This window comes from Panthera onca, chromosome A2 (assembly GCF_046562875.1).
Source record: "Panthera onca isolate mPanOnc1 chromosome A2, mPanOnc1 haplotype 2, whole genome shotgun sequence".
Classification (NCBI taxonomy): Eukaryota; Metazoa; Chordata; class Mammalia; order Carnivora; family Felidae; genus Panthera; species Panthera onca.
In genome coordinates this window covers 22,738,821-22,764,954 of record NC_138340.1, presented here as the reverse complement: position 1 = coordinate 22,764,954, position 26,134 = coordinate 22,738,821, and the positions used below count along the sequence as shown (strand labels likewise).

The following is a 26,134-nucleotide window of genomic DNA, read 5'->3' as shown; positions in this document are numbered from 1 at the left end:
AGGAAGTTGCTTTAATAGTACCCTCTAGCTTTTTGGAAGATTGGCGTAAATCTCTTCTGCAGGGGGAAAAAATCCATTTTTCTGAGAAGGTAAATGTTTATTAAATGCAAATACTGATATTCGTTACCTAGGAAAAACGTCTTGCTGCATGTGGAATTTCTCGATAAAAAGCTTTCAAGTCCCAGGTTTCTCCAGATAAACCCCTATCGGTGAACTGATGCGTGAATGCACTGAAATTGAATTACTGTACAACAGCAATTACTTCCCACAGTATAGCTATAATGGGAATCAGTTCTGCAGCGAACAGCAGGTAGCTATAGGAGGGGAGAGAAACTTAATATATAATCTAGTCTCTTTTAGTTTTTCCCAAGAAGCAAGGATGTTTATTTTTAAGCAATACACTCTTTTTCAAGTGCATGATTTATCATTTTATCAATGTAAATCAGAAACTAAGTAAAACAAGATTAAGTTTATTTACAGGTCTGAGCTTCAGAGTGCTATCAAAATTATTAACTATCTTATCCAAGGTTGGAAAACAAGAGACTCTTCACTTAGAAAGTTTAGGTACAACCTGCTTCCTGTGCCTTTTCATACTCCCCAAGGAAGTTGGTTGTTTTAGACATTTCTAATTAATTGCTTGGGGGAGAAGATGAATTTGAACAGCAAATAAAATACTTAATGTTCTGCCTGATATGCTACCAAACTAGATAACATCCTATAATCCTATGTGTAAGAGAGAGAGAGAGAGAGAGAGAGAGAGAGAGAGAGAGAGAAATGTGTTTAAGCTATTGGAGATCTGAAGTCTGTCCGGTAGAGCAGTGAAAGCCGCATGGATGGATCAGTACCTGGCCCTGGAAGCAGGTACAACCTCAAAGCCTTCCGGGTCCTTTGGAGGTTACAATTCTAGCCAAGATCAGTGTGATGAAGGCAATGGCTGCCCCAGAGCTGTTCCACAAGATCAAAGGCAATACTTATTCTGGAGAACTCCCCCTCAGAAAGCCATTCTAGAGAATGCTAGTATATATGTGCAAATTCTCCAAAATCCTTCTGTTTATTATTTCCTGGTGTATCTACTTTTTCCAGGTTGTGCTGCTCATCTCAATTATACGGACCATTCCAAAATCACAGCATCATTACATCTCCTGGCTGTTTTGGAATTTGTCCTAAAAGCATATGCCTATAATCAGAGATGCCCACAGTTACTCAGATTTACTTCCTACCGATTCCCCTCCAACTGTAGGTTTGTCTGTGCCTGCTCAGAGCTCCCCAGGGCCTCAGATGATCCTCCCCGCTGTGTAATAGCTTGTATTACTCCCAGTGGAGGCTTGGATTTTGAAGACAAAGGAAATGCTGGGGCAGCCCATCTGTATAACAAAGCCACTGAACACAATTCTTTTGCCTTCTTCCCTCAAGTCATCAGCAACTCAGGATAAAGGGGAGCTAGGTCAAAAGTGCTTCGGATGAGCTCTCTCTTGTGACACAGTTGAGCATTTCCAGGTGTCACTTAGGCATGGCCCAACAGGGGTCCACTACTGGCGGAGGATTGATGTATATCACTTCCCCTGCGTCCAGCATGTGGAGTATCTTCCTTGAAATGTTAATGAACTAAAAACAAATTGATTCCATTTCTTGTCCATTTATAGGGACTTAAAACTTGATAAATTGCTCAGTAACATCAATTGAGGGCTTGGTAGCTTGAATACGTTTGAACAAAGAAGGTGGGAGATAATGCTTTGGGCACAATGATCTTGTACACGAGCGAGTAGCAGCATCACTGCATCAAGCCCAATCTGGCTCTTAAGTTAAAATAACCTACACATCAACCCATCGAGTGAATTAAAAAAAATTATTTAAACCACCGACAGCATTAGAAAGGTGCTAGAAAATATTAGTTAAGAAATGCTACCATAATGATGGCACCATTATGTTAATGGCAATTACCGAAGCTAAGGTTATTTGTAATTTGCTAGGCCGGGGGGGAAAAAAAAGTTACGTATAATCCATTACCAAGCAGAGGACAGAGGTTATGTAATGGGCAGGCCACTCCGGGTTTCACATTTACTCCAGACATCTGACGGGGAGAAAATAGGACTTTCTGTGATAGGATAATTGCATAGTGGAGAGTAATTCAAATAGGGGACGAGTATGATAAAATCACTCTGATTCAACTAATCACTGGGAAAAGTGATGGGGGAATGATGAAATCAAGCCAGAAGAGACAGAGAAAAGATCAACATTGTTTAACGGCCAAGACATGACAGGCGGGTGGGGCGGGATTGTAAGTGCTCCTTTGTTTCCGAGCCCAGACTGACTCACTGCACCTACTTTCACAGACCAGAGGGGTATGCCCCTTTCGAAATTGCCAGCACCCATCTCACAAAGATTTTATAGACATCAATGGAAATTTTAACAATCTGTGTCGTTTGTGAGTCAGTTATTTCTTATGTATGTTCCTGAGTCCTCCCGGCCATCCACCATCCGACCATCCATGAGCACTCGGTACTGGATCAGTTACTGTCAGGAAGGCACTAGGACCTCTGACCCAACTCAGGTTGCTGGGGGTGGGGATGGAAGCTTGGAAACAGGATTTCCAGGCATGGTACCCCAGAACGATGGAGCAAATTCTAAAATCCACTTTTCTTGGGCCATTAGAGAAAGGGGTCGCTGCTCAGTGGGTGACGCGGAATGGGACGAGAAGGGCCCTGTTGCACGGTGGTTCATTCTAGGGCCACCTGGCAAATAAGGGCTCCACCTGCAAACCCACAGGCAAATTTGCATTTGAGGTGTCTGCACTTCAAAAGCTTACCAATCCCAGGGACAAACAGCAACCTTTCCTAGTTGAGAAGTGAGGTGTCATTATAATACGAAAAACAGTCACACCCACTGCTCCTTGGCCTCCACATAAGGCAACATCCAGGGACCCTCTCAGTGGCCACCTGCTCTCATCCCAAATGCCACATGGCTCATGACTGTTGTCAGTAGTGCTGCATGGCTCACAGCAGGACCAGGCCCATCTCAATAGCAAAACTGCCTCCAAACCAAACCCCAACTTGACATACAAGCCCTCTTTTCTGTTTAAAGATTGGAAGCAGGGACTGCCACGTATCACTGGACCAGCTAACCTAGATTTTATGGTATCAAGTGTGTTTACAAAGGGTCTCCTACATCTATTTTAAAATACACAGTTCAGAGAATACTGGATGCCTTTAGTCTGGGTACATTTCAATTTAAATAAAGCACCCTTTTTTTTCCTTCTCAAAGGAACCACACCAACCATATCAGTTCTTTTTTTTTAAGTCATTAATTTAAAACAAAAGGTTTCAAAATTAAGTTCCCTGCTGTCAATATCCTTGAAGCTTTTTAAAGCTTCACGACTCTCTCAGTTATTAAATACTTACACACTGAAAGGTCCCCTTGCCAGCAATTACAGCAAACATTTACCGAATGCTTCCTGTTCGCCAGTCACTGTGCAAAACACTTTGGTCAGCTACATCCAGAGGCACTGCAATCCTACCTTCTGGTGCAAAAGGAACCCCACTGAGCCCGTCCATGTGACCTGGGCCTGTGACTCTACCCTGCCAAGCCTGTGTGCTCATCCTCTGAGCCAGTGATGTAGGAACGGTGTCTCACTCCCAGGGCTGATGGCAGGTTGAAATTAGATGACCTATATAAAGTGCTTCACATGGGGCCTGGTGCATAGAGACTCAATAAACATGAGCACAGATTAGTAAGTCACCTACTCCTCCTGGCATCTTCACGGAGGTGAGTGAGGAAAAGAGGTCCTTTGGTTCTTTAGTTTTTCTCACCAACCTCTCACTTGCCACGTGGGCCCCTGCCTCTGAGCGATGAGTCCAGGTTCTGGAGCTGGCTGGACCTCTGCATCACCCTGCTATGTTGCACAAGCCCCCCAAGGATCAGGTTCCCATCCCGGGCTTCCTTGTCTGTCAATCACAGAGGTAGAAGCTAAAGAGATGTAAGTCCTCTTCTGCTCTAAAATTCTGTGATTCACAAAGAAACCCAACTTGAAACAAAAATAGCACTTCCTGGGGCCTGGGTGGCTCAGTCGGTTAAGTGTCCGACTTCAGCTCAGGTCATGATCTCAGAGTTCATGAGTTCAATCCCCACATCGGCCATCGGGCTGACAGCTCAGAGCCTGGAGCCTACTTCAGATTCTGTGTCTCCTCTCTCTCTCTGCCCCTCCCCCACTCATGCTCGCTTGCCCTCTCTCTCTCTCTCAAAAATAAATAAACATTAAAAAAAATTCTCTAAAAATAGCATTTCCTTCTCTCAAACTGACAACCGTTGTTATTTAAAACAATAAAACATCGTCATTTTTCTGTGAGGATTCAGGCAAATGAGCATTCACGTGCCACTCCTGCTGGAGGAACCGTGAACTGGCACAACCTTATCTGAACACGAATGTTGCCGCAAGCAGAAACCTTTGAAGATGGGGTTAGCATCTCTACACTGTCTTCTGTGTTCAGGTATTCATCTGAAGGAAATCAAAGTAAAGGACTGATGCTGAGGGCATGGATGTGATGAAGAACGTGGACTTGGGTCCGTAGGCCCATCCCCCACCCCCCTATGTGACCCTGGAGAAGTGACTTAACCTCTGCCTCTCTGTCTTCTATTCTGTACAAGTGGGATAGTAATAATACCTTCCTCTGGGGGCTGCTCTAAGGACAAGCGAGTACCTGTAAAATCCTAAGAGGAACACCAAACATATAGTAGGTGCCGAGGCATCTGATCTGTTATTAATATACAAGAAGGTTCACTGCAGCATTATGTATACCAAAACTTGCAAACAACTTAAATATCCAGATTTGGAGGAATAGTCAAATCATGTAGACACGTCGTTAAACTCAAATGTGATGCAGCCATTTAAGAAAATCACGTAAGGTACTGATGCCAGGAAAAGCACACAGAGCACTGGTGCAAACAAGCGCAGAGAAGTCGGACACCAAAGCAAACAGGCAGTACACCTGCCAATGTGAAAAAGAAAAACACACAAGTACATGCACAGAAATGCAAATTTAAAAGACTAGAAGGAAGGAAACCCAAGAACACAAGCCTGACTTTCAGGTGATTTTTGTTCTCTGTTTGATACTTTTCAATATATTCTTCAAGTGCCACCAAACGGGTGTTCGTTTTATAAGCAGAAAACAGTAATTACTGTGGGCTTTTGTTTTGTTTTGCATTTGTATTTCAGGTTCTGAGTGTGAGATGCGGATGGCTACCATGTCTATAAAGAACAGCACTTGCTTCGAGGTAGAGACATAAGGACACGCAGGGATCACCACGAAGCTCCCAGGGCTGGCTGTCAGGGCAATACTTCTGTAGCAACTAAAAGTAATGTTTTTTTCTTCTAAGATACTTCAGACTTCCTCCCTAAAAGTCTCTACTTACGTCAGTAACGACCATAGTGGCGGTATAAAGCAGCCATTCAATGAGCATGGCTTGTGTGCCAGGGTCTGTGCTCAGTCGCTCAAAATCATGACTTCGTATAAGCCTCGTTCAGCCTGTGTGTTTTTGCCATCTACAGAAGAGAACATTGAGGCTCCCAAGGGCAGTTTTACTAAAGGTAAAAGCTCAGTAAGTGACCAAGGCAGGCGCAGAAGCCAGGCCAAACTCATGTTCTTCCCTACTTGGCTACAACCCTCCTCCCCGCAATCCAAGTAGCACAAAAATGTTTTAAGAGACAAGCACTGGAGTGGCACTGTCAGGTCTAAAGCAGGAATAATGTGTGGAAATTTTGTTGGGCCAATGAATTGTGGGAGAAGTGAAAGTAGGAAGAGGCCTTTTAGAGCAAAGTGATTCTGGAGATAATTAACAAAACCAAAAGGTAAGCAAACTATAGGTTAGAGATAAAGAACTCTTCAGACTGCCATTCCTTCCCATACCCCCGTGCCAACGGAGCACAGATGTGGGATGTGTTCTAAAGCAAGAAGGTAAGATTCACTGCTGAGCTGGCAACAAGGAATAAAGTTGGAAGCCACCTTGGAAATCCAAAATGATACTTTTCCATTCATCCTGATGACAGTATGAAACCTCAGGGAGCTCTAACTGGTAGAGAGAAACATTATAATTATAGTAATATTCCAGTAGAGGTAAGGGAAGCCTCCAAGTTCATCTAGATTCCATTACTCCATTGAGATTTTCAACTCCACATTTCGGCAAGCGTGGCTTAAATTTTTTATAGTTGCTTAGTTGAACTACAATGTGCCTTTGAATGATTTTTGGTAATTAGTGAATGTATCGCACAGTCATAAGCCATCCTCTGAGACTGTACAATCAGTGGCACTTACACTGAAGACATAAAATTCTAAGATGAAAACTGTCACCTGAACCCTATCGTGCCCCTACTAACTGCTTTTGCTGGTTAACTAAAGAAAGTAAAATGTTTACATAATAGCTGAGTCAACTTCGATCTTTGAGAGCTAGAGTCATCAATGCCAGCTCCTGAAGGTGCCTCCATGTCTTTGGGCAATACAGAGAAGATACCAGAGGCACTTACCCGCACTGCTTCAGACTTTTTGTGAAACATCTCTTCCATGTTCTTTGCCAGCTTTTTCACCAGTTGGAGGCCATCGATTTCTTCTATGGCTACGTCTTTCTCATACTCTTTGTATTTCTGTAAGGAGGGAAGGCAACAAGAAAGGCATAAAACAGCACACCTGTGATTCTGGAGCATACCTACTTACAAGGCATAAATAGGACCATCTCTCTTGGGTTTGGGGAGATTGGACTATATTTCGAAATTATTAAATCAACTAAGGAGAAATGTGAAAATTGGCTCTGGCTGTCTTAGAAACTTAACTAGCACCCAGGAAAGAAATGAAACAAAACCCTAAAGCAATCAAACTCTTTATCATCCGTCCTCTTCAGTTCTTGAAATCAACACTCTACACTTCGGACTTGACCGCACTCAGTCGTCCTGGAGGACTGCCCAGATTTGCTAGCTATCACACAGCCAACGCCACTAGAAACTGACTGTTCCAAATGTGTCATAAAATAAAAATGAAGAAATTCAACTCGTGTGTGTGTTTGTGTGTGTGTGTGTGTGTGTGTGCTTTTTCCTTTGAACATCACAAACTTAATTTTTTCATGGCCAAAGACCAGGGATTTAGGGAAAGAGAGTTTCAAGGCTATGACTGTAATGTATAACTCCTGCAGGAGTCGGCAAAATATAATCCTTGGGCCAAATCTAATCCATCACCTATTTTTATAAATAAAGCTTTATTGGGACAAAACCACACCCATATGTTTATGTATTCAATCAAGTTTAATACTAACAACAGAGACCAGATGACCCACAAAGACTAAAATATTTACTGTTTTTTATAGAAAAAGTATGCCAACTCCTAAACTGGAATGGGAACTGAAGAAGGTCACATGGCAGAGCATCTTATAAACATTTTATAATGAGAGAATCCTTGCCATGGATTTTAGCATTTCAATTCCCTCTACTAAATGTTCATCGTGGACTTCTTATGTTATCCCCAATGAGCTCACAGAAAGGAGAATGTATCATAAGTACAAAAACCATAAAAACAATACTTTATATAAGATTTCATAATGTGTTCATCTGTTCATAAAAGACTGATTTAACCCATAATTTACTCAAACTCTCAAAGACTATTTTTCACTTAAAGCCTATCACATACTCTAGTGATTTATCTGTTGAAAGCAGCAGTTCTCAAAGTGATCCATGATCCCTGAGGATTCTCTGAGACCCTTTCAGGGGTCCCTCAAATTTTCCTTTTCCCCAACAGCATATCTATGTGAAGCCAGATTTTCTTCATAGATTTAAAAAAATCACAACAGACTGAAACAGAAACTGATATGAGGATCTACCTGTTTTCTCGTAAACCATTAAAAAGATCTGCAAAAATGAAAAAAAAAAAAAAAAAGAAGTACCACTCCTCTTTCTTTTTTTTGGGAAAACACAATTGTTTTTCATAAAATATGTTACTTATGTTAATATGTAATGAGTTTTTATGCTTGAATTCATTAATTTTTAAATGTCTCAGTTTTAATTTCTAATATGCCAAATATCCATAGATACAACCCACATTAGCAGAAGCTCTTAGGGGTCCTTAGTATTTTGTAAGAATGTAAAGGGGTCCTGGGACCAGAAAGTTTGGTTTAACTAAAGATTTAATTTCATCCCCACTGGAAAGAAATATTGTTTATTAATAAATACCTCCCAAATGGGGTTTGAAATAACTTCAATGGCAGCAGGAATTTCTCACATTTACACAGCTTACAAAAGACTGGGAAACTAAAAATACTGGGGGCCTTACATTCACTTGTATTTGTTAGGAGAACCTGAACCACTTACTAGCCCCTCATGCCAAACTCCTACTTAGAAAAAACGAGGGGCTCCACATCTTATCTCAGCTTTAAAGACCTTGAGAGTCATTTCTGAAGAGGAAGATAGACTGACATTTTTAACAGAAGGATAATTTTTGAAATAAAAGTTTAGATTTCCTCCCCATTTCCTCTCTTTTACTTTAAAAAATGTACACTGAGAGGAGGCTGTTGTTCCTTGCCCAGAGAAAGGGAGTGTGTGTGTGTGTGTGTGTGTGTGTGTGTGTGTGTGTGTCACACAAAGTACTTCCCTTCCTAGCTTAGATTTCCAAGTCGATTGAGGCAATAATACTGGGTGCCATGAAAAGACAAGAGCAGAGTTTGAGGACAGAGGGAATGACCCTATGGGAACGAACAGAAGAGAGAATTCTTCTGATCCCTCAGACTAAAATGAAGTCCCTGGAGTCTGAGGGCATCTGGCTCGTGTCCCCAGAGCCCAGCACTGAACACTGACAGAGCAGAGGTGAGGAGGGCAGGAAGGGACCCCCAGACTGGGCATTGGGAACTCTAACCTAAATGTCAGGCCTAAGGGCCTGGTATTTCTGAGAATTAAGGTGAGCCTAAGGAAATATACAAAATGCTATTTAGACCACCTGAGTCTGGACCAAGACAGACATCTGCTACGTTAGTCATAAGATGCTCAGTGCTGCTCCGCACTGTCCTATAATGTACCATGGGTTGTAAGTAACACATTTCTCCTTGCTGCCTGAAAATATCCATAAGCATCTTACATGTTTGTCTTGAGAGTCTCTCTTGCAGCTCACCTGGAAAACAACTCCTCCTTCTAGCTTTCCCTTCCTCTTCGACAAGTCTGTATTGGTTATCCAAGATGAGGGGGCTGTACCCTTCCTTTGAGCTCCAGAGCACTCTGTCCTCATCTCTCCTGGCACCATATAGCTCATGTGGCCTGCGGGGCAAGGACAGGCCCTTGTGATCACCCACAGCAGACACTCACAGGACTTCTCCGAAGGAAGCTTAATGCGAAACAATTTCAAAGTTACAGTACAAGGAAGATACAGGCAAGGGTACGGCTGCATTGTGCTCTGGTCCCATAAATGTGACCTCTCCACCCCTTGAGAGTCTAACTGGATTGGCGTGAGATGTGGGGCTCCAGCCAGCAGCCCAACTCCAGCTCAAGCTAACAGCGTCCTCTGGTGTACGAATAAAACTTCAATGACAATCACTGGAAACATTCCCTAAGTTCAAATGTAAGCCAATGCTTTTGGAGCCAAAAGTCCTGGGGGTTCTCTGCTGCCTGCCAGATGTGTTCCAAAAGCCAACAGCTGAGGCCAGCCTATACCCAAGGCTGATTCACTACCAAAAGTGCAAAGTTCAAGAAGCGAGTAAAATGAAACAAAATTGTCAATCTATTATTTACAGAGTCAGTGAAATAAATCTCTGTCTCCTGTAATTCTGTAACCGAAGGTGATCTAGAGGCTAAAGAAAAATAACACAGATTTCACAATGAGCCTTTACCTGAATCTTTTTTTACATAGGGCTCCATTATTCTGGCCATATCTGTTCCTTGCATGTGTTTTCTCCCAAGAGTCCTCTAGAAGGGAATGGATTTAACTCCACCAGCCCCCAAGTTTTCATGAGATCCTCCTACATCCTCTCTCCCTCTGAGTCTGCTCTGTGAAAAGGAGCCAGTCGCATTACGGAGGGCTGTCAGTCTCCCAGGGCCACTTGTGCCTGGTGACCTAGCTAAACAATCTCACAGAAAACTCTCTGCCAAGCTCAGGACGCCAGATCTGGGACAAACGCAACCACTCACTGGTTCCATTCCTCTGCCAGCCCAAGTCCTCTCCCTTCAGGACATGTGACAATGGGTCCTCCCTGCCAATGAGCCAAGCCTGTACTACTTTTGGTTTTTTTTTTTTTTTTTGTAAGTATAATATTGGTATAATTTTTTTTTAATATATGAAATTTATTGTCAAATTGGTTTCCATACAACACCCAGTGCTCATCCCAACAGGTGCCCTCAATACCCATCACCCACCCTCCCCTCCCTCCCACCCCCCATCAACCCTCAGTTTGTTCTCAGTTTTTAACAGTCTCTTATGCTTTGGCTCTCTCCCACTCTAACCTCTTTAGTACAAAAAAAAAAAAAAAAAAAAAAAAAAAAATCCTACTTTTCAAGATGTGTTAATGCCTGTTGGAATTGGGTCAAACAACGTAATGCCTTACTCTTACCAGGAAACGTTACACTTTGCTGGAATCAAAGGATTCTGAAGAACAGAGAGAGTAACACAGTGACAGCCATTAACCAGTTGTAATAAGCACTTAGTAGCTTGGGATGGTCATGTGTATCAGAACCTTTAAGAATGTGCCTAGAGTAGGGCGCCTGGATGGCTCAGTCAGTTGAGCGTCCGACTTCGGCTCAGGTTATGATCTCGCGGTCTGTGAGTTCGAGACCTGTGTCAGGCTCTGTGCTGACAGCTCAGAGCCTGGAGCCTGCTTCGAATTCTGTGTCTGTCTCTCTGCCCCTCCCCTGCTCATGCTCTGTCTCTCTGTCCAAAATAAATTAATATTAAAAACAATTTAAAAAAAAGAATGTGCCTACTGTATAAAACCAAGCAATTTGACCTCCAGCAACTAGAAAGAGGAAGCTACAACAGTAGCCATCCCAAATGTGTAAAGAGAATTCCACAGAGCCATCCCAAAATGTGAATTCCACAGAGCCATCCCAAAATGTGTAAAGCAACGTAGGAACCGTGCACCCAGTATATTACAATATGTTCCAGACGATAATCAGTACCTTTTTGTTTTAAATTACTAATCTCCTGTATACACCCATACACAGGAACACCCTGCTACAAGGATACAGACATATGCCATGTATTCACAGCTGGCTATATGATTACCCAGGATTTTTTTTCTTCCTTTTCTTGCTTACCTGTATTTTCTAATTTTTACAATGAACATACTATTCTGGAAATTAGAAAATATAAAAGTTGTAGTTATGTGCGAACAGCATATGGACACCTAATAAACAGATTTCTTTAGGGAAATGTGGTCCCAATTAGAATCTGTGTAATTAAGCGGCGTGTCTTCATTAGCAGAGCCTAAGGAAGTCAGTAAAATGAGTCCTCTGTGTACCAAAGGCTCAGCACGGTGCCGGAAGCTTTTCACATATTAATTTGTCTAATACTCACAGCCACCCTGAGAGGTAGGTATTATCCCCAAATTGCAGATGGAGAACTGAGGCACGGAGAGGTTTAGTCAGGAGTTGGAAGCCAAATGGTCGGAGTGAATTTTAAACCTATTGAGGTCTGACTTCTAATCGCTTGGTCTTTTGAACTTGGGGATAGGGATAAAGGACAGGCAGTCTAAATATTTGCAAACTTATTTCAGAGGGCCCATTTGACTGTTGTGCTAACCCCCTGTCTCAGTGCTATTGTAGCCAAAGGTGGCTTGGACTCACCAAGAGAGTCAAATACCAAACCCCGACGACCTGCCCTGTCCAATGACGGCTGCAGCTCTTCCCAGGCTCCCCCAGGGGAGCAAAAGCCATGCAGCCAGGGTACCCTGGACACCACAGCAGGGGGCTCTGTCCCTCCCAGGGCCCCTCAGGGGGTGAGCTTGGAGCCCGGCCTCAAAGGAGCAGACACAGCTCTTGACAATGAAAATATCTGGAGAGAGAGAAACACGCCCACTCTGAAATGAGCCCCGGAGCCTTAATTATGAATTACTCCTTGGCTGTGTTTGGGTTACAAAACGTCTTTTGTTCTCCAAGGTACCAAGAAAGACCTGGAGGCAAATCACCCCCAAACTCCTTTTTCTCCAGGGTCTGCCTCCCCACACAGCTGTGTAGGCAGTGGCACTTTATTTCCTAGAGCTTCAAGGACTGCACCAGCAATTATATCTGTTTCATATGAAAGCAGCAGCCCTTCAGCTGGGAAAAAGAGTCAGGGAAGGGTCAGCAGTTCCCTGTAAACACACAAAGGAAGGCAGAGGAAAAGACAGGACACAGAAGAGATGCCATGCCACCTCATTAAAAACTCAGGCCAGGCTGGATTTGAATCCTGTCTCCAGCACATTTCATTTGTTCTGCAAACTTCTCTTTTGTGTCTCTGGTATGTCAGGCAGGGTACTAGACACCAAGCACAATGATGAGTAGAGCCAAGTTGCAGACAGCTGGCAGCCTATTGGTCAGGAGTGTTCTGCTGAGTAAACAGGTTAATAAGACACATCATGGTAAGTACCCGGATGGGGAGGTCAAGGCAGTGACTCCCTTCTTGCTGGGCCTTTAATGGATAGCAAGGCTGGGAAGGTCGGAGACAAAACAGGTGATGAGCATGCCAGGAAGAGGGAGTAGCAGGGATGGAGGTCCAGGGACAAGAGGCTGCCTGGAGCTCAAGGAACCACCCACCCCCTGCCCCCTATTTCCACTTCACTGGTGCATGGGTGGACAAAGAAAGGGCTCTGCTGAGAGACGAGGCCAAAGAAGTAAGCACAGCCGGGCCATTAAGGGAGTGTGCTAGGATTAAGAGTTTGGACCTTATTCTCATTTGGGGAGGTGGAAGGTACATGAAAGTAGGTAGGGTATGGAGACAGGCTAGAGCCCACCCTGGAAGGATTCAAGGGTGGGAGGGACTCAGCAATTGGATGTGTGCTTTTGAAAAACTTTAGTGTGCAAAAAGGGGAGGAAGGAGGTAAAACTGGATGCAGAAAGGGAGTTGAGGGGCTTGAGTGGTTGGGATATGGGAGACGGAGCTGCAAAGAGGCCACAAGAAGCTGAGGGATGGAGAGACTTGATCCCTGGAAGGTATCAAGAGGGCTGACGGCCGGATGCAGCAGCAGCCTGGGCTGGCTGGCCACATCACTTCCAGGAAATCGCTGAACCTCCTGGGCTTCGAGTCTCCTCCGAGTCTCCTCAGAGAGCCCGGAATCCTCATGCCCTTCTTCCAGGGCCGCTGGAGGGGGCTACTGGGAGGAAGTCTGTGAAAGCCCCTGGAGCAGTGACTGCACATAATACCCACTCCAAATCCTAATGCTCCCCTGGTTTTCCCTCTTGGCATTTCTGCTACAGAAGACAGTAGCGTGTGTTGTATTTTCACACGAGCGCTTTCTGGAACTGAAGTTCTTAACGTAAGAAACAAATTTCAACAGGTTGGTTGATAGTATCACGACTCTTTGCTGGGCCACCTCCAGCCTCTGGGTCTCCTCCTGGCTTGAGGGGGTAGCCAGAGATGCCTGAACAACACAGCCTGTAGCTTTAGCCAAGACCAGGGTGGAGGCAGAACACAGCCCTCCCCCAAGAACACCTCTCTGCATTAATGTCACAGAAGGAGAGCAAGCCTGAGACTTTTTATTCCCTCTGTCACAAGAGAACATCTGAAGCTTCCATTCCTTCTGTTAGCAGAATCAGCATTTGGCAAGAAATCTTGTGATGAGCCAAGAACATTCATCATTTGAGAAGGGAGACACAGAAATGCATTATTTCTGCAGCATCTATTTTGCCAGATCATTTCACACAAACACCAGGAAGAGAAAAGCACTGCTTCACTGTCAGAGCACTTAATGTTGTTCATACATTTAGGTCATTTTTTTCCTACGTGACAACTGCATATCTAGAAGTGAGTCACCTGGAACAGCCCCCAAAGAGGGGGCTCCAGTTAGGAGACTTCTGGCCAGTCACGTTAATTGGGATAAGAGCCAAACATGAAGAGGGGCTCTGAGTACCTCTGTAACACCAGCAACAAAATGGCTCACGCAGAAGACGGATGTAAGGGATTGCCCTGGGCCAAAGAGCTGGTGCATCCGAACATGGTCTCTTGGCCAAATTTTCTCACCAGACACTTGAGATTCCATCTCTAGTTCAGCATAATTCAACCACTTGATGAAGACTGGCAGAATGTCCAGGGGAGGGGATGGCAAGAGAATCTGGGGAGCTTACTCAAGCTCATGACTTGAGAGAAATTCTGAGAAACTGGCCTGCTTCTCCAACCCTCCCCTCAGCCTCCAGCACTTCCCTTGAAATCCCCTGACCCAGATCCCCCGGTAAACCCTGTTACTTGGAAAGCACCCTGGAGAGAGGCTAAGCCCAGAACCCTTCAAGGTGACTTGTTAACATAAGAGCAGAAGATACTCTATGTTCCTACCGTAAGGTTCAATTCTCGATCTTATTCTCATTCCTTCCAGCTCTGAAACAGCCACAGTACAGGAGCTAAACTCATTAAACCAATCATTTAAATAAGGATCACACCAACACAAAAAAAGAACCTCAACTGAACTCACTGCTATTTTCATTCATTCAACAAATATTTGGAAATAGCCTACCATGTGTCAGGCGGGTGGAGAGAGTGGGGGACTATTGACAAATGCATGTGTTCCCTTGGGGTATAAGGAAGCCAACTTTTGGTTCATTTTCCTAAAAATACAGAATAAACAAGTTGGAACTGAGCTGCATGGGTCATTTCAATCTAAACTAGAGCCCCAATAGCCCACCTAGTCATTCTGTGCAGGTCTCCATCCGAGGTCACACTGTCTGCACTGCAGCTACATCATGTCTGCTGTATGTGGGAGGGTGTTGTGTGTCTCCTACTGAGCCCATAACAGTCTATAAAGCACAAACATATATTTCTCCTTGAGGAGGGAGGGTGAGTACCAGGAAGTATGCACAAACCACAAGTCCTACAAACAATGAAAGCTTGGCCAGGAATAGGAAGGACATCACAGTCATCAGGGAGGAGAGAGGTCCCAGGGAAGGATATAAAACAATGCATTCACCCAGGGTCACAGGCAAGGGATGACTGTCCAGCATGTATAATTCCTTGCCTCTTGAGAAAAGAAGTCTATGAAGTATGCTATTAATGTACTGAGACAGTCATGAGCTGTCACAAGATGGCTGATAAACAGAGGCAGGACATCTGTGACCCAGGTTGGATGCATAGTGGAAACAATGGTAGGTTGGGGCGGGGGGGAAGGGAAGGAAAAGTCTCTGTAGACTGTATGCAAACTCATCAGATATCCCTCCAACGGGAGAAACTGATTCAGCTCCTGCTGTCTCCTCAGTCTTACTCGCAGCAAAGATGGAGAACCACGATGGGATGGGTAAGAAAAATCTACGTGGATTTTGCTGGACTACTCTTGATTTTGGAACCTGGTAGCAGCATCCTGCTTGGCTTAGAATCGCTGGCTGGGGTTTAAGACACAGGAAGATCAACAACACGAATACCACTTGCTAGACAGTTTGACATGGGGCTAGGATCGGGGATTTTCCAGCCAGGTGCACTAGGCTCTGTGCTAATGTTACCACTCACTGGCTATGTGACAAGCTGCTCAGTCTCCATCAGCTCCATTCCTTCATCGGTAAAGGGGATGATACCAGGCCTCATAGTGTGCTTAGGGTGATCAAGTGGGGTCAAGTGTGTAAAGCACCCAGCAGGATGCTGGCCACAGAGGAATGTACTCAAAAAATGGTGATGGTGATGGTGATGGTGTTGGCAGAGGTGGGAATAAATTCTGACATTTGCTCTATAACTTCTGCAAATGATCATTCTCTTGCCTCAACAAGAAGAAACTCTGAACTGACATTCACAGTCTAACCGATGAACTAGCCCTGAAGGCTGATCTGGGCAGTGGCATTTTTCAAACACCTTCCCAAGGCACTGAGGGGTCTTCAACAGTAACTCTTTGGGGAATGGCTCCCTGCTGGCAGGAACTAGATGCTTGAAGTCTATTTGCATAGTGGAAATGACAGTTTCAGATATGTTACTAAAGGTGTTGCAATAAAAACTAATCATCTACAATTTTTGGATTCTCTCCTTATAGGCAGTGTCATTTTCTTATTATGACATAAATGTACTTACTATTCCTCTCGACTCAATTATTGCATACAGAAGTGTCACTTCAAAATACAACACTCCAAAGTAATTATGCTTCCAAGTAAATATATCTCCAAAGCCTTTAAGCTGATGTTAGGAACACTTCTTCTTAACCATAACAACGAACCCAACTGAATTCATGGAACTCTAGGTCGCAAAAGGATATTTTTCTATTTGAAAGTGAAAAGTGCCGTTTTGTACAAATAACTCTGTTTCACACAGGTATTCCAATCAGTGTCTCCAAGGTCCAAAAAATACCCACGATAAATGCAGTGCTCTTCCAGACCTAGGTAAGTGAGGAAAATGCTTACAGGATACAATTTTTTGCTGTCAAAGCCATCAGAACAAGAGACAACTTGCATAAGAAGAGACCCTGTTTAGGAAGTGACAGAAGGAGGGGAAGACAGGGCACTAAATTACCACCCAAAGAACAAAATAGAGAGCAGGCAGGGAGCAGCTGGCCTCCAACGTCTGCAGGGCTGCAGAAAACAGAGACCACCTGTGGGATCGAACGATCACCTGCACGTAGTTCTTGCTCTCTGGGGAGAAAAGCATGGCTATGGACCGCCACTGAAGGCAGCAGAGTTTTCTCAATATGTTATTAAGAACCTCCAGCTGGGAGATGGAGGTTGTGGTCTGGTCTAAATTACTTCTCAAGGTGCCTTCTGGTACTCACCTCAAAGAAGCACTGCCCAAGAACTACCAGGGCCCCCCACCTGAGTGTCACTGGAGTCCCTGTTCCCAGCTAGCTGTTTGGAGCGCCCTCCATTAAATCACAGAGTTCTGGAGACACTGCTCCTTAGAACAGTGGCTCTGCAGTGGGTGGTCTCTGACAGATTTCTCGTACTTTCAGACTGTCAGCTCCTGAATTAAAAGATGGATATCTCTCCTCTCCCTGTTTTACCGTCTATGCTCCTTTTTTTTTTAACCTTGATAAGTCTCATAAGCTTTTACTGTTCAACACAGTCAACTGGACAAATGCCACTGATAAATTTTAGCTCCGTGGTGATAAAACTGAGTGTGAATGCTGCATTAGATTCCTGTTTTATATGAGGGAAATTAAGTCAGAGGCAAGCTACTAAACCAGCTGTTGCTATGACTGTCCTTGCCCTAGCATGGTGGCATAACATACGGCTTGAAAAATGGGAAACTCACCTGTCTACTGAACAAAATCAAATGGACTCAGTGCTTATTTTTAAAAAATCCAGTTCCTGGGTATTTTCTGGATTATTGCACGGGGATCTGAGGCTCTGAAATGCAAACATTATGCTGCGCCTACATCCTCACAACACTAAATGCCAAAATGATGACTACAGGTCCATGTGTGTTAGAGAGAAAAATCTCATTGTATGCATTCACGACTGTTTTATGTATGCCAACGAATTTAAATACAGCCAAGCCACAAATAATACATTACTTTACAAAGCCGGACTACTTGAGATAGATTATTTTCTCCAGCCTACTCTTTTCAAACACAGTGTTCTAATGTTCCAAGTTAAAAGAATTCATCCTTCCTGCTCCCCAAGGATCAGAGGCAATAGCAACAACAGTGACAATAATAATAATTTATTTTTAATAATAACAACCAGCATTTATTGAGCACTTAACTTTCAGTCAGATTGGTATTGTTCTCTCCCACTTTACAGAGACATTAGCCAAGTTACCAAGGTTATACTACCGGTAAGTGGTTGGATGAATTAGAGGGACAGGAGTAACTATAACAAAAATATCTCAAAATTTCAGGGGCTTAACGCAATAGACATTTATTTCTTGTTCATGTAACCAACCGTTCCTTGTCTTCAGTTTTCCACGTAGTGATTTAAGGACCCAGGACCCTCCCATTGTGCGTCTCAGCTCTCCCCTCAGACCTTGGAGTCTCCTGCATTCAGCCAGCAGATGGGAAGAGAGGGTGTGGAGAAGGACACGCCTGCTTCCTCACTCCGAAGCCTGGAAGCGACATGCATCAGCCCTGCTCACCTTCCACTGGCACTTACTGGCCATACAGCCCACCCCGATGTACCAGAGCCCAGGAAACGAACTGGTGGCTTCGGAGCCATATCCAGGCTTTAAGTCGAACTGTGGAAATGGACGCTTAAATCTTCCAGGATCTGTGAGCTCTCTGTGCTGCTGTCACGGAGCCAGGATTCGAACCCAGGCAGCATGGCCCCAGAGTCTATACTCTCAACCACCACACTTCAGTTTAAAAGCTTGATAAACTGGAAATAGATGAAACCTCCGATTAAAACTTGGCTGGGAACCATCTACAAGATGGATAATTTGGAGCTGGCACGATCAAGTCACAATCTACAGAAAGGATAATATGACCCAACCACTTGTATGTGTAATTACGGTCAGGCTCAGAAGTTAAAGGCCAAGATATTGCAACACAGAAAGGAACACACTATAAACAATTCTTAGACCTTCTGTCCGATTTCCTTAATCCCAGCTCAAATAAAACTGCTATTTGAATAACACCAGTGACCTTCTCTAGCATATGATATTAGTTGTCCAGGCACCACAAAAGTTAATTGGCTTAACTAAAGTCTCTTTAATTCTATATCCAAGATGTCCTGGAAATCGAAGGCAATCAATGAATGAGTCTGCAAGATCTGTAACAAGCTTAGAGCTAATACTATTTGCAGCTGCTCAAGTGGTTTCTGTACTTAACAGAGCCAGAAGCTGGAATGAGGGTTAGGACGCTGCATCCGAATGAACCTTTAACTCCATCAACTCCAAACTGAACACAGGCTCTGGTTTATGGCACAGCTAGACCCTAGCTCTTCATTGGGGAATTTAGAGAACCGTGGTGGGATCGTGCTTAACAGTCTGAACCAGCCCTCTGTCCTGCTGAAAGGAAGAGCTAAAAACTCAGTCTCCCTCTTCATGGTGGAAAGCTTCCCCTGTAGAAAGGTTGGGGAGATTCTGTTCCCTACTGCTGAGGTCAGACGCTAAGAGAAAACGGTCCAGAGCATCAGCATTCTCCGTGGAAACATCTCTTTGCCTCACATTTGCCCACAGATGCTCTACGAGTTTGCAGCAGGTGACACCCCATTTTATCCACCATAAACAGTTTCAAAAATTGAAGGCGTCACAGCAGAACCACCCCTATGCTGAAATGCAAGACATAATCAGAGACTTTGAGGAGTTTAGCTGTCCCTAACTTCACCACCACTGATTTTTTTTTTACATACTTCGCCAAGCCCGGCACATAGCGCTTCTTTCCAATATTTTTATTTTTTTTATTTTTTATTTTTTATTTTTTAAAATTTACATCCAAATTAGCATACAGTGCAACAATGATTTCAGGAGTAGATTCCTTAGTGCCCCTTACCCATTTAGCCCATCCCCCCTCCCACAACCGCTCCAGCAACCCTCAGTTTGTTCTCCATATTTATGAGTCTCTTATGTTTTGCCCCCTCCCTGTTTTTATATTATTTTTGTTTCCCTTCCCTTATGTTCATCTGTTTTGTCTCTTAAAGTCCTCATATGAGTGAAGTCATATGATATTTGTCTTTCTCTAATTTCGCTTATCATAATACCCTCCAGTTCCATCCACGTAGTTGCAAATGGCAAGATTTCATTCTTTTTGATTGCTGAGTAATACCCCATTGTATATATATACCATATCTTCTTTATCCATTCATCCATCGATGGACATTTGGGCTCCTTCCGTACTTTGGCTATTGTTGATAGTGCTGCTATAAACATCTCCCCAATATTTTTAAACTCACAGTGTTAGAATCCGACAGAAACTGAGGAATAATCCGTTTTAGAAGCCACTAACTCAAACGTTCCCAGAGGAACGGGTCATATCAGGTGAGGGAAGGAAGGTAGGCTGGGGTCTGTGGCAAAGGGCAGAGTTTCTGTCCCACCCTTAAATGGTGGTTACATTTCGGCTTCTGCTGATCTTTGTGGGGAGAGGGGCACCCTGTGGTTACCCGATCCTGTATTTGTTAAGAGATGCCAGAAATCTATGTTTTTATGTGAAATCTGCCCCTGACTCTGTTTCTTCGAACACTCTGAGACCCAGAGAAAACGTCTCTAACTATCTTCCTCCCCAGACATCTTCACGTGAGGAGACCGAGACAGAATAACAAGGGCGTGCATCTCCTACAGGCAGTGATGTGCTAGAGTGTGCAGACTATTTCCTGGCATCTATCACTAACCCTTGAAGCAGGCACTGATATGATCTCTACTGTAATATGAGTGTGACGCACGGACACGGCAGCAGCCAGCCCAGGCTCATAAGGGACAGATGTCCACCTCCTGTCTTACCAGCATATCAGCCAGGGGGGACAAGAGCTAGGGGTCCTCCTCCTCACCATTTGGGTCCCCTGGGGCTCAGAACCTGAGATGGCTTACCTTAGAGATCCCCATTTATGGCCGAAAGCATTGGATTCCTCAGGGTTGCTAGGCACGGAAATGAGGCCCTGGAACTGAGGAATCTAGACAGGATGAAGGAAGCCCACACGTTTCCTCCCGAAATAGGGTTTTTTCCCGTGGTGGTTTGAAGAGTCCTAGAGAATGTTAACTAATGTTTCCTCTCCTCTCCCTTTCCCTCCCTCCCTCCCTCCCTCTCTCTCTCTCTCTCTCTCTCTCTCTCTCTCTCACACACACACACACACACACACACACACACACACACAATCACTATGCTACCAGTATTTTCTCTCCTAAGATGTATTTAGGAAAATATAAGGAAATCAATCAATACATCCACCTCACCCACCTTATTCTTATTGCCATCATATGATGTGCCTTTAAGATGGAGACTTGTAGTGGTTTGGTGGGGGGGGGGGGGGGGGCAGGGAGTGCTGCGCTAGCATTTGGTGAATCCCACTGACCCCCTTCTCAGAATGATACATTTAGATGAGAAAAAGAAAACACACAGGGAGGAAGCCAATGATATGGATTTTCAGTTTTCGAAATGTTTACAACATAAATTTGTGATGCAGTAATGCCCATGTTTCTTCATCGGTGCCTTAAATAACAAGATCTAGTGGTGAGTCTGTAGCTGTCATATCATCAGTGTCAAGAATGAGTGCCAACAGCAAGGAGATATCTGCATGGACTATGATATAAAATGAAAATATCTATGATTTCTGTCAATGACTAAGTCACAGGCACCACTGTGGCTTGTTACCTACACTTACAAGATAAAGCAGTACATTTCAGTTGGAGGTTAGTGAAAATAAAAGACGTCTCCTTTTCCACCTAAGTTCAGAGCCTCCTGCACTCTCTCTAAGGCGTGAACACAGGTTAGCACCTGTACATACTACCCAAGAGTAGCAAGAGGTCCCAGGCAAGGTCAGCTGATGTGCAGCTGGTGACAGGGCATCTGCCCCAATTCACATGCAGCATCAGAACGTACAATCCCTGTTGACTGCTAGTCTCTGTCACATGCATGTACCGCCGGTCATTAGCATATATTTACAATCCAATTTAAGATTTCTCTATATTAAACATATACATCAAATTGCGGGCATTTCCTGTAATGATTAATTCTAGCAGATGGCTCTGCTGTCTATGTAAGTGAAGATCATGGTTTATGAGTTTCTCTGGGTGCTCTGTCAATAAATGATGATTTCTCAAATGGATCAGGGAAGGGTAAACACTAAACTGGAAACAATATTTATCTCAGGCCATGGTGTTAGAGCAGAATTGATGAGAATGATAATTTTCTTCCCTATATACTACTGGGTTATTAGAATTCTTCACAAAGACCATATATTCATGTATTATTTGTGTGATTAAAAATATATAAAGTGTCAAGTTCAAAGAAATTTAGTAATCACTGACATAAAAGTATAATAAATGCCTCATAACATGCAAAAGGGAATATGACTAACTCAGAAGGCTGCATGCAAGACATGAATTAAACAACCCACTGGAAAAGCTGGCCTTTGTCCACAGCTACAAGATGCCTATGTCAAAAACTATTTCACCCAATGTGTACTATCATAGAAATCTGCTCATGAACTAATGCTAAGTGAAGTGAATGATGTTTATAACTAAAGTCATGTAAAAACCCAAAGCAAAAGACAGTCAGAGGGGCCACAACAAAATTTTAACCATGGCTGGGGTAAGTGGCAGAGTTTTGGTTCAATTTTTCCAGTTTTCTAAATTTGTTACATGATACTCCTTTTCAAATGGGAAGAAGCAAAGTCTAAGATGGTGAAAAAATAGACAGGTAAGGGTGGATTCCAGTCCAGGCAGGCTGGCTCCAGAACTCATGTTCTGACCTCCCCAAATCACTCTCCTAACATAGTTGAAGGTAAAATGAGACTTTTTCTTATTATAAAAGCAAAATGTTCTCACTGTAGGAAGATCAGAAGGTAGACATAAGCAAATAGAAAACAAATAAACAGACAAAACAAACCCTTAATCCCACTATCCCAAAATACCACGGTTCCACAGTGTAGCCTGTGGTTTATATCCTTACAGATTCTTTCTTTTTTTTTTTTTCTTTCTTTTGTTTGAGGGAGAGAGAGAGAGAAAGAGCATGAGCGTGCACAAGAAGGGGAGAGGCAGAGGGAGAGGGAGACAGAGAATCTTAAACAGGCTCCACACTCAAAGCAGAGCCTGATGCAGGACTCCATCTCACAACAGTGAGCTCATGACCTAAGCAGAAATCAAGATCTGGATGCTTAGCTGACTGGGCCACCCAGATGCCCCCTTACAGACTCTTTTAATGCAGAAGTATAATTGTTTCTTTACAACCAAAGTGAGAGCATCCTGTAGATGACAACAGGATATATTTTCTAATTATTCCCCCAGAAATCTTAAGTATAAAATAGTTCATCCTTTGAACCACCAAAATAAAGAAGGGGAGTGTTCAGGGGTCCGACAACCCCAGCTCTCACTGGAATACATTGGGACCCTCGGGCCCTTGGGGTCAAGATAGTGAAATATGGGCCTCTCACAAAAGAGGAGGGTTACATTGAGAGCAGTGGTTCTAAACTAGAGGCCATTTTGTCCCCCAGGAACATCTGGCAGTATCCGGAAACACTGTGTGTTTTCACAACTGAAAGGGGGTTGTAGGAAGATGCTGCTACTGGTAGCCAGCAGGTGTAGGCTAATATGCTGCTAAACATCCTACAAAACACAGGGTAATCCCCACAACAAAGAATTATCCAGACAAATACGTCCACACGAAGAGGTTGTAAAAGCCTGGATTAGAGAATTGTTTTCAATATGAATGCATGTAATGCAAATCCTGATGACCATCACCAAGCCCAATCTCCCTCCAAACGCTGAATTTCCATCCAATGCATCCTGGACAAGTGGCCCCTGGACTCTTCCAAGGAGCCTCTTGCAGCCCACTTCTGGGCAGCGCTGAGCACAAGCAACAGAAAATGTTCTCAACTTGAACTCTCTCTGCCCCTGCTGTAATAGCTGCCTTTAGAACCCAGTTATGCTAACTGGTTACACAAACCAAGTCTCATCCTGCCTTGAAATATTCTAGAAGAGAGATGAGGAGGTCGTATGGCATAAGGGTAAGAGCACAGACTAACTGGAGGAGAATCCCAACTCTACCACTTACTCTCCACTCACTCTCCATGGGCCCTCTGAAAAGATGTCATGGCTATCCTCTGCCTCAGTTTCTTCATCTGAAAAACGGGGGTAATAATAACAATGATCTCATGGGGTTGTTATGGACATGACATGAGTTTCCTTATATACAGTGTTCATAGCAGTACTTGGCACCATCTGCTGCCTGTGTCACCTGTTTTTTCACGGTAAATACAGTCCCCATGATCTGTCAGGGGACAATGGACTCTAGACTCCTCTTGCCACCCTGTTTGTCCCTGTCCCTCTTCAAACCTGGAGCCTGCATCTTCCGACTGCACGTCTTGGGTCTGGTCAGGGCCCAGTGCAATGCTGTCTTCTCTGCTCTACCCCATTAGCACCATCAGGGCACCTTGGACAGCACTAGTTCTGGGGCAGCCGCTGGCCTCACCACATTTTATAGCCCCATGTGGGCACAAAGCAGGCACACCACAAAACAGGTGAGCTGCAAAGAATCTTCAGAGACCTGTAAGCTACTAAGTCAAGGCTTCTTGGAAGCGACTGGCCTTCAGATAGGCTCTTATGATAAGGACCGTGAATGGCAGAAAAAAGACAGAGAGCACCTGGATTCCTGGAGCAGAGAACCTGAAGTCACTGACGAGGCTGACAGCAGATGAGCTGACTTTTTGCCCCAAGTCAACCACCTACTCAATCATGCTAGCAGCTAACAATGGCCGAGTGCAGCCTCTGAGCTAGGCCTCCTGCCAAGTGTTTTCATGCCCCATTGCCTTCTCAGAACAACTCTTGAGAGAGCTGCTACACTGGGTGGGTAAGAAAACTGAGAGTCCAGGAGCCAAGACCCCAGGTGTGGGCGTCATAATGTGAAACTTCAGAAGGGCCACCAAATGGCAGACTCAGCAACACATTTCATAGCACATAGCACATAGCACAGTACATACATGTGAACACACTCTGCCATGACAATTAGAGTTTTGAAGACGGCCCCCAATGAGAGAGTTCCTACAGGTAATTCTTTAGGAGAATATGGGACTCTGAATTAATTTATTCTTAGGAAACACACCAACAAAGCAGCGTCCATTAGGAAATCAAGTATAATTAGAAGAAAACCAATGCTTTCAACAAGATCAAGAGAGTGTCAGGAAAGACTATCAAATCAAGTCAACGACTGACTATCTTAAATATTTAGGAAATACTATGTGCCAGATACTGTGCTAAATGGTGGGACTATTCTAAAGAGTGGAAACAATAAACTCTCCCCCCTCACAGAGCTAAGAGTTTACTGGGGAGATATCAGTCAAATAAAAGCACAGAACACACATGTCATCATATACTGCGACAACTAGCACCAAGCGCACCCAACAAGGGAGACCCAAATGAGATAGAGAAAAGACCTCTCCAAGGAACTACTACTGTTACAACAGAGAGGTAAAGAATGAGTTGGGGCGCGCGGGGGGGTGCTACTGAAAGGGAGAAACTAGCAGGCGAAGAGAATGGCACGAGCCCACACCCTAAGCGAGGGGAGCCAAGGAACAAAGACAGCACTGGGAACGAATGACCTCACTCACAGTAACAGAAGGCAGAAGGCAAAGGAAAGAAGAGCAGGAGAGGGATCCCAGGACCAAGCCTAAGCACATGCTTCTACATACAACTGGATGAGGAGGAAAAGGAGGGAAACAGATGAAGGAAGAGTGGACAAACAAGATAGGGTGAGGTCATGGAGATCAATCATAAAAGGCCATCCACCCTGATACCCATTGGTACATGGACATCGTCTCCTCATAGCTCATTAGACTTTGTGAAAGCCAGTTCCATTTTGAGCTTTTGCAATTATTAGGAGGTCCTGGTGGGTGGGAGAATACATATGTGGATGAAGAATGCATACTCAGCTGGAGTTCTTGGCGAACAGCCTGGAAACACTAAACTCAAGATGGAGAATTAGAAGATCCAATGAGTGCTGTTTCCATTCTGTACTTGAGCCCCTTCAGAATTTTTCCATGGAAGTTTAGTCATGTTCTGAGAAACACATTCCACTGAAAAGGCCACCTTGTCAATATCGGAAAGTCATGGTAGAGAATCCTCTTCACAAGCAAAAGTTGCTTTGCAAACAGGCTCCTAGAACCATGCCAACCACTCCCATATCTCCATCCCTGAGCCCTCAAATAGAGATTCAACTTTCTGGGGGCCGCTCATCAATTTTACTGTAGCTGGGAGATGCTGGAACTGTTCTCAGCAGAGAAATTATAAGGCTAGAAGCCTTGGCTGAAAGATTTTACGTGAAAGGAGAATGTGCTGTTCAAGTCCACAGGTTTGGTATAAAACCGAATACAATATTAAGAGCTCTCAGTGAATCTGAGCTTGGTGCAGTCAGACGTCAATGCCAACCTGTATGTGATCAATCAGAAATC

General features: G+C 44.0%; 1 protein-coding gene across 1 annotated transcript in view; it reads right to left on the bottom strand.

The window, feature by feature from the left end:
* Positions 1 to 26,134, bottom strand: part of CACNA2D3 (calcium voltage-gated channel auxiliary subunit alpha2delta 3) — an 860,086-nt gene that overhangs the window by 675,517 nt on the left and 158,435 nt on the right. The window contains exon 3 of the mRNA XM_078442942.2: positions 6,515 to 6,631. Coding sequence (XP_078299068.1) covers positions 6,515 to 6,631 — 117 coding nt within the window. The remainder of the gene's footprint in view (positions 1 to 6,514; positions 6,632 to 26,134) is intronic.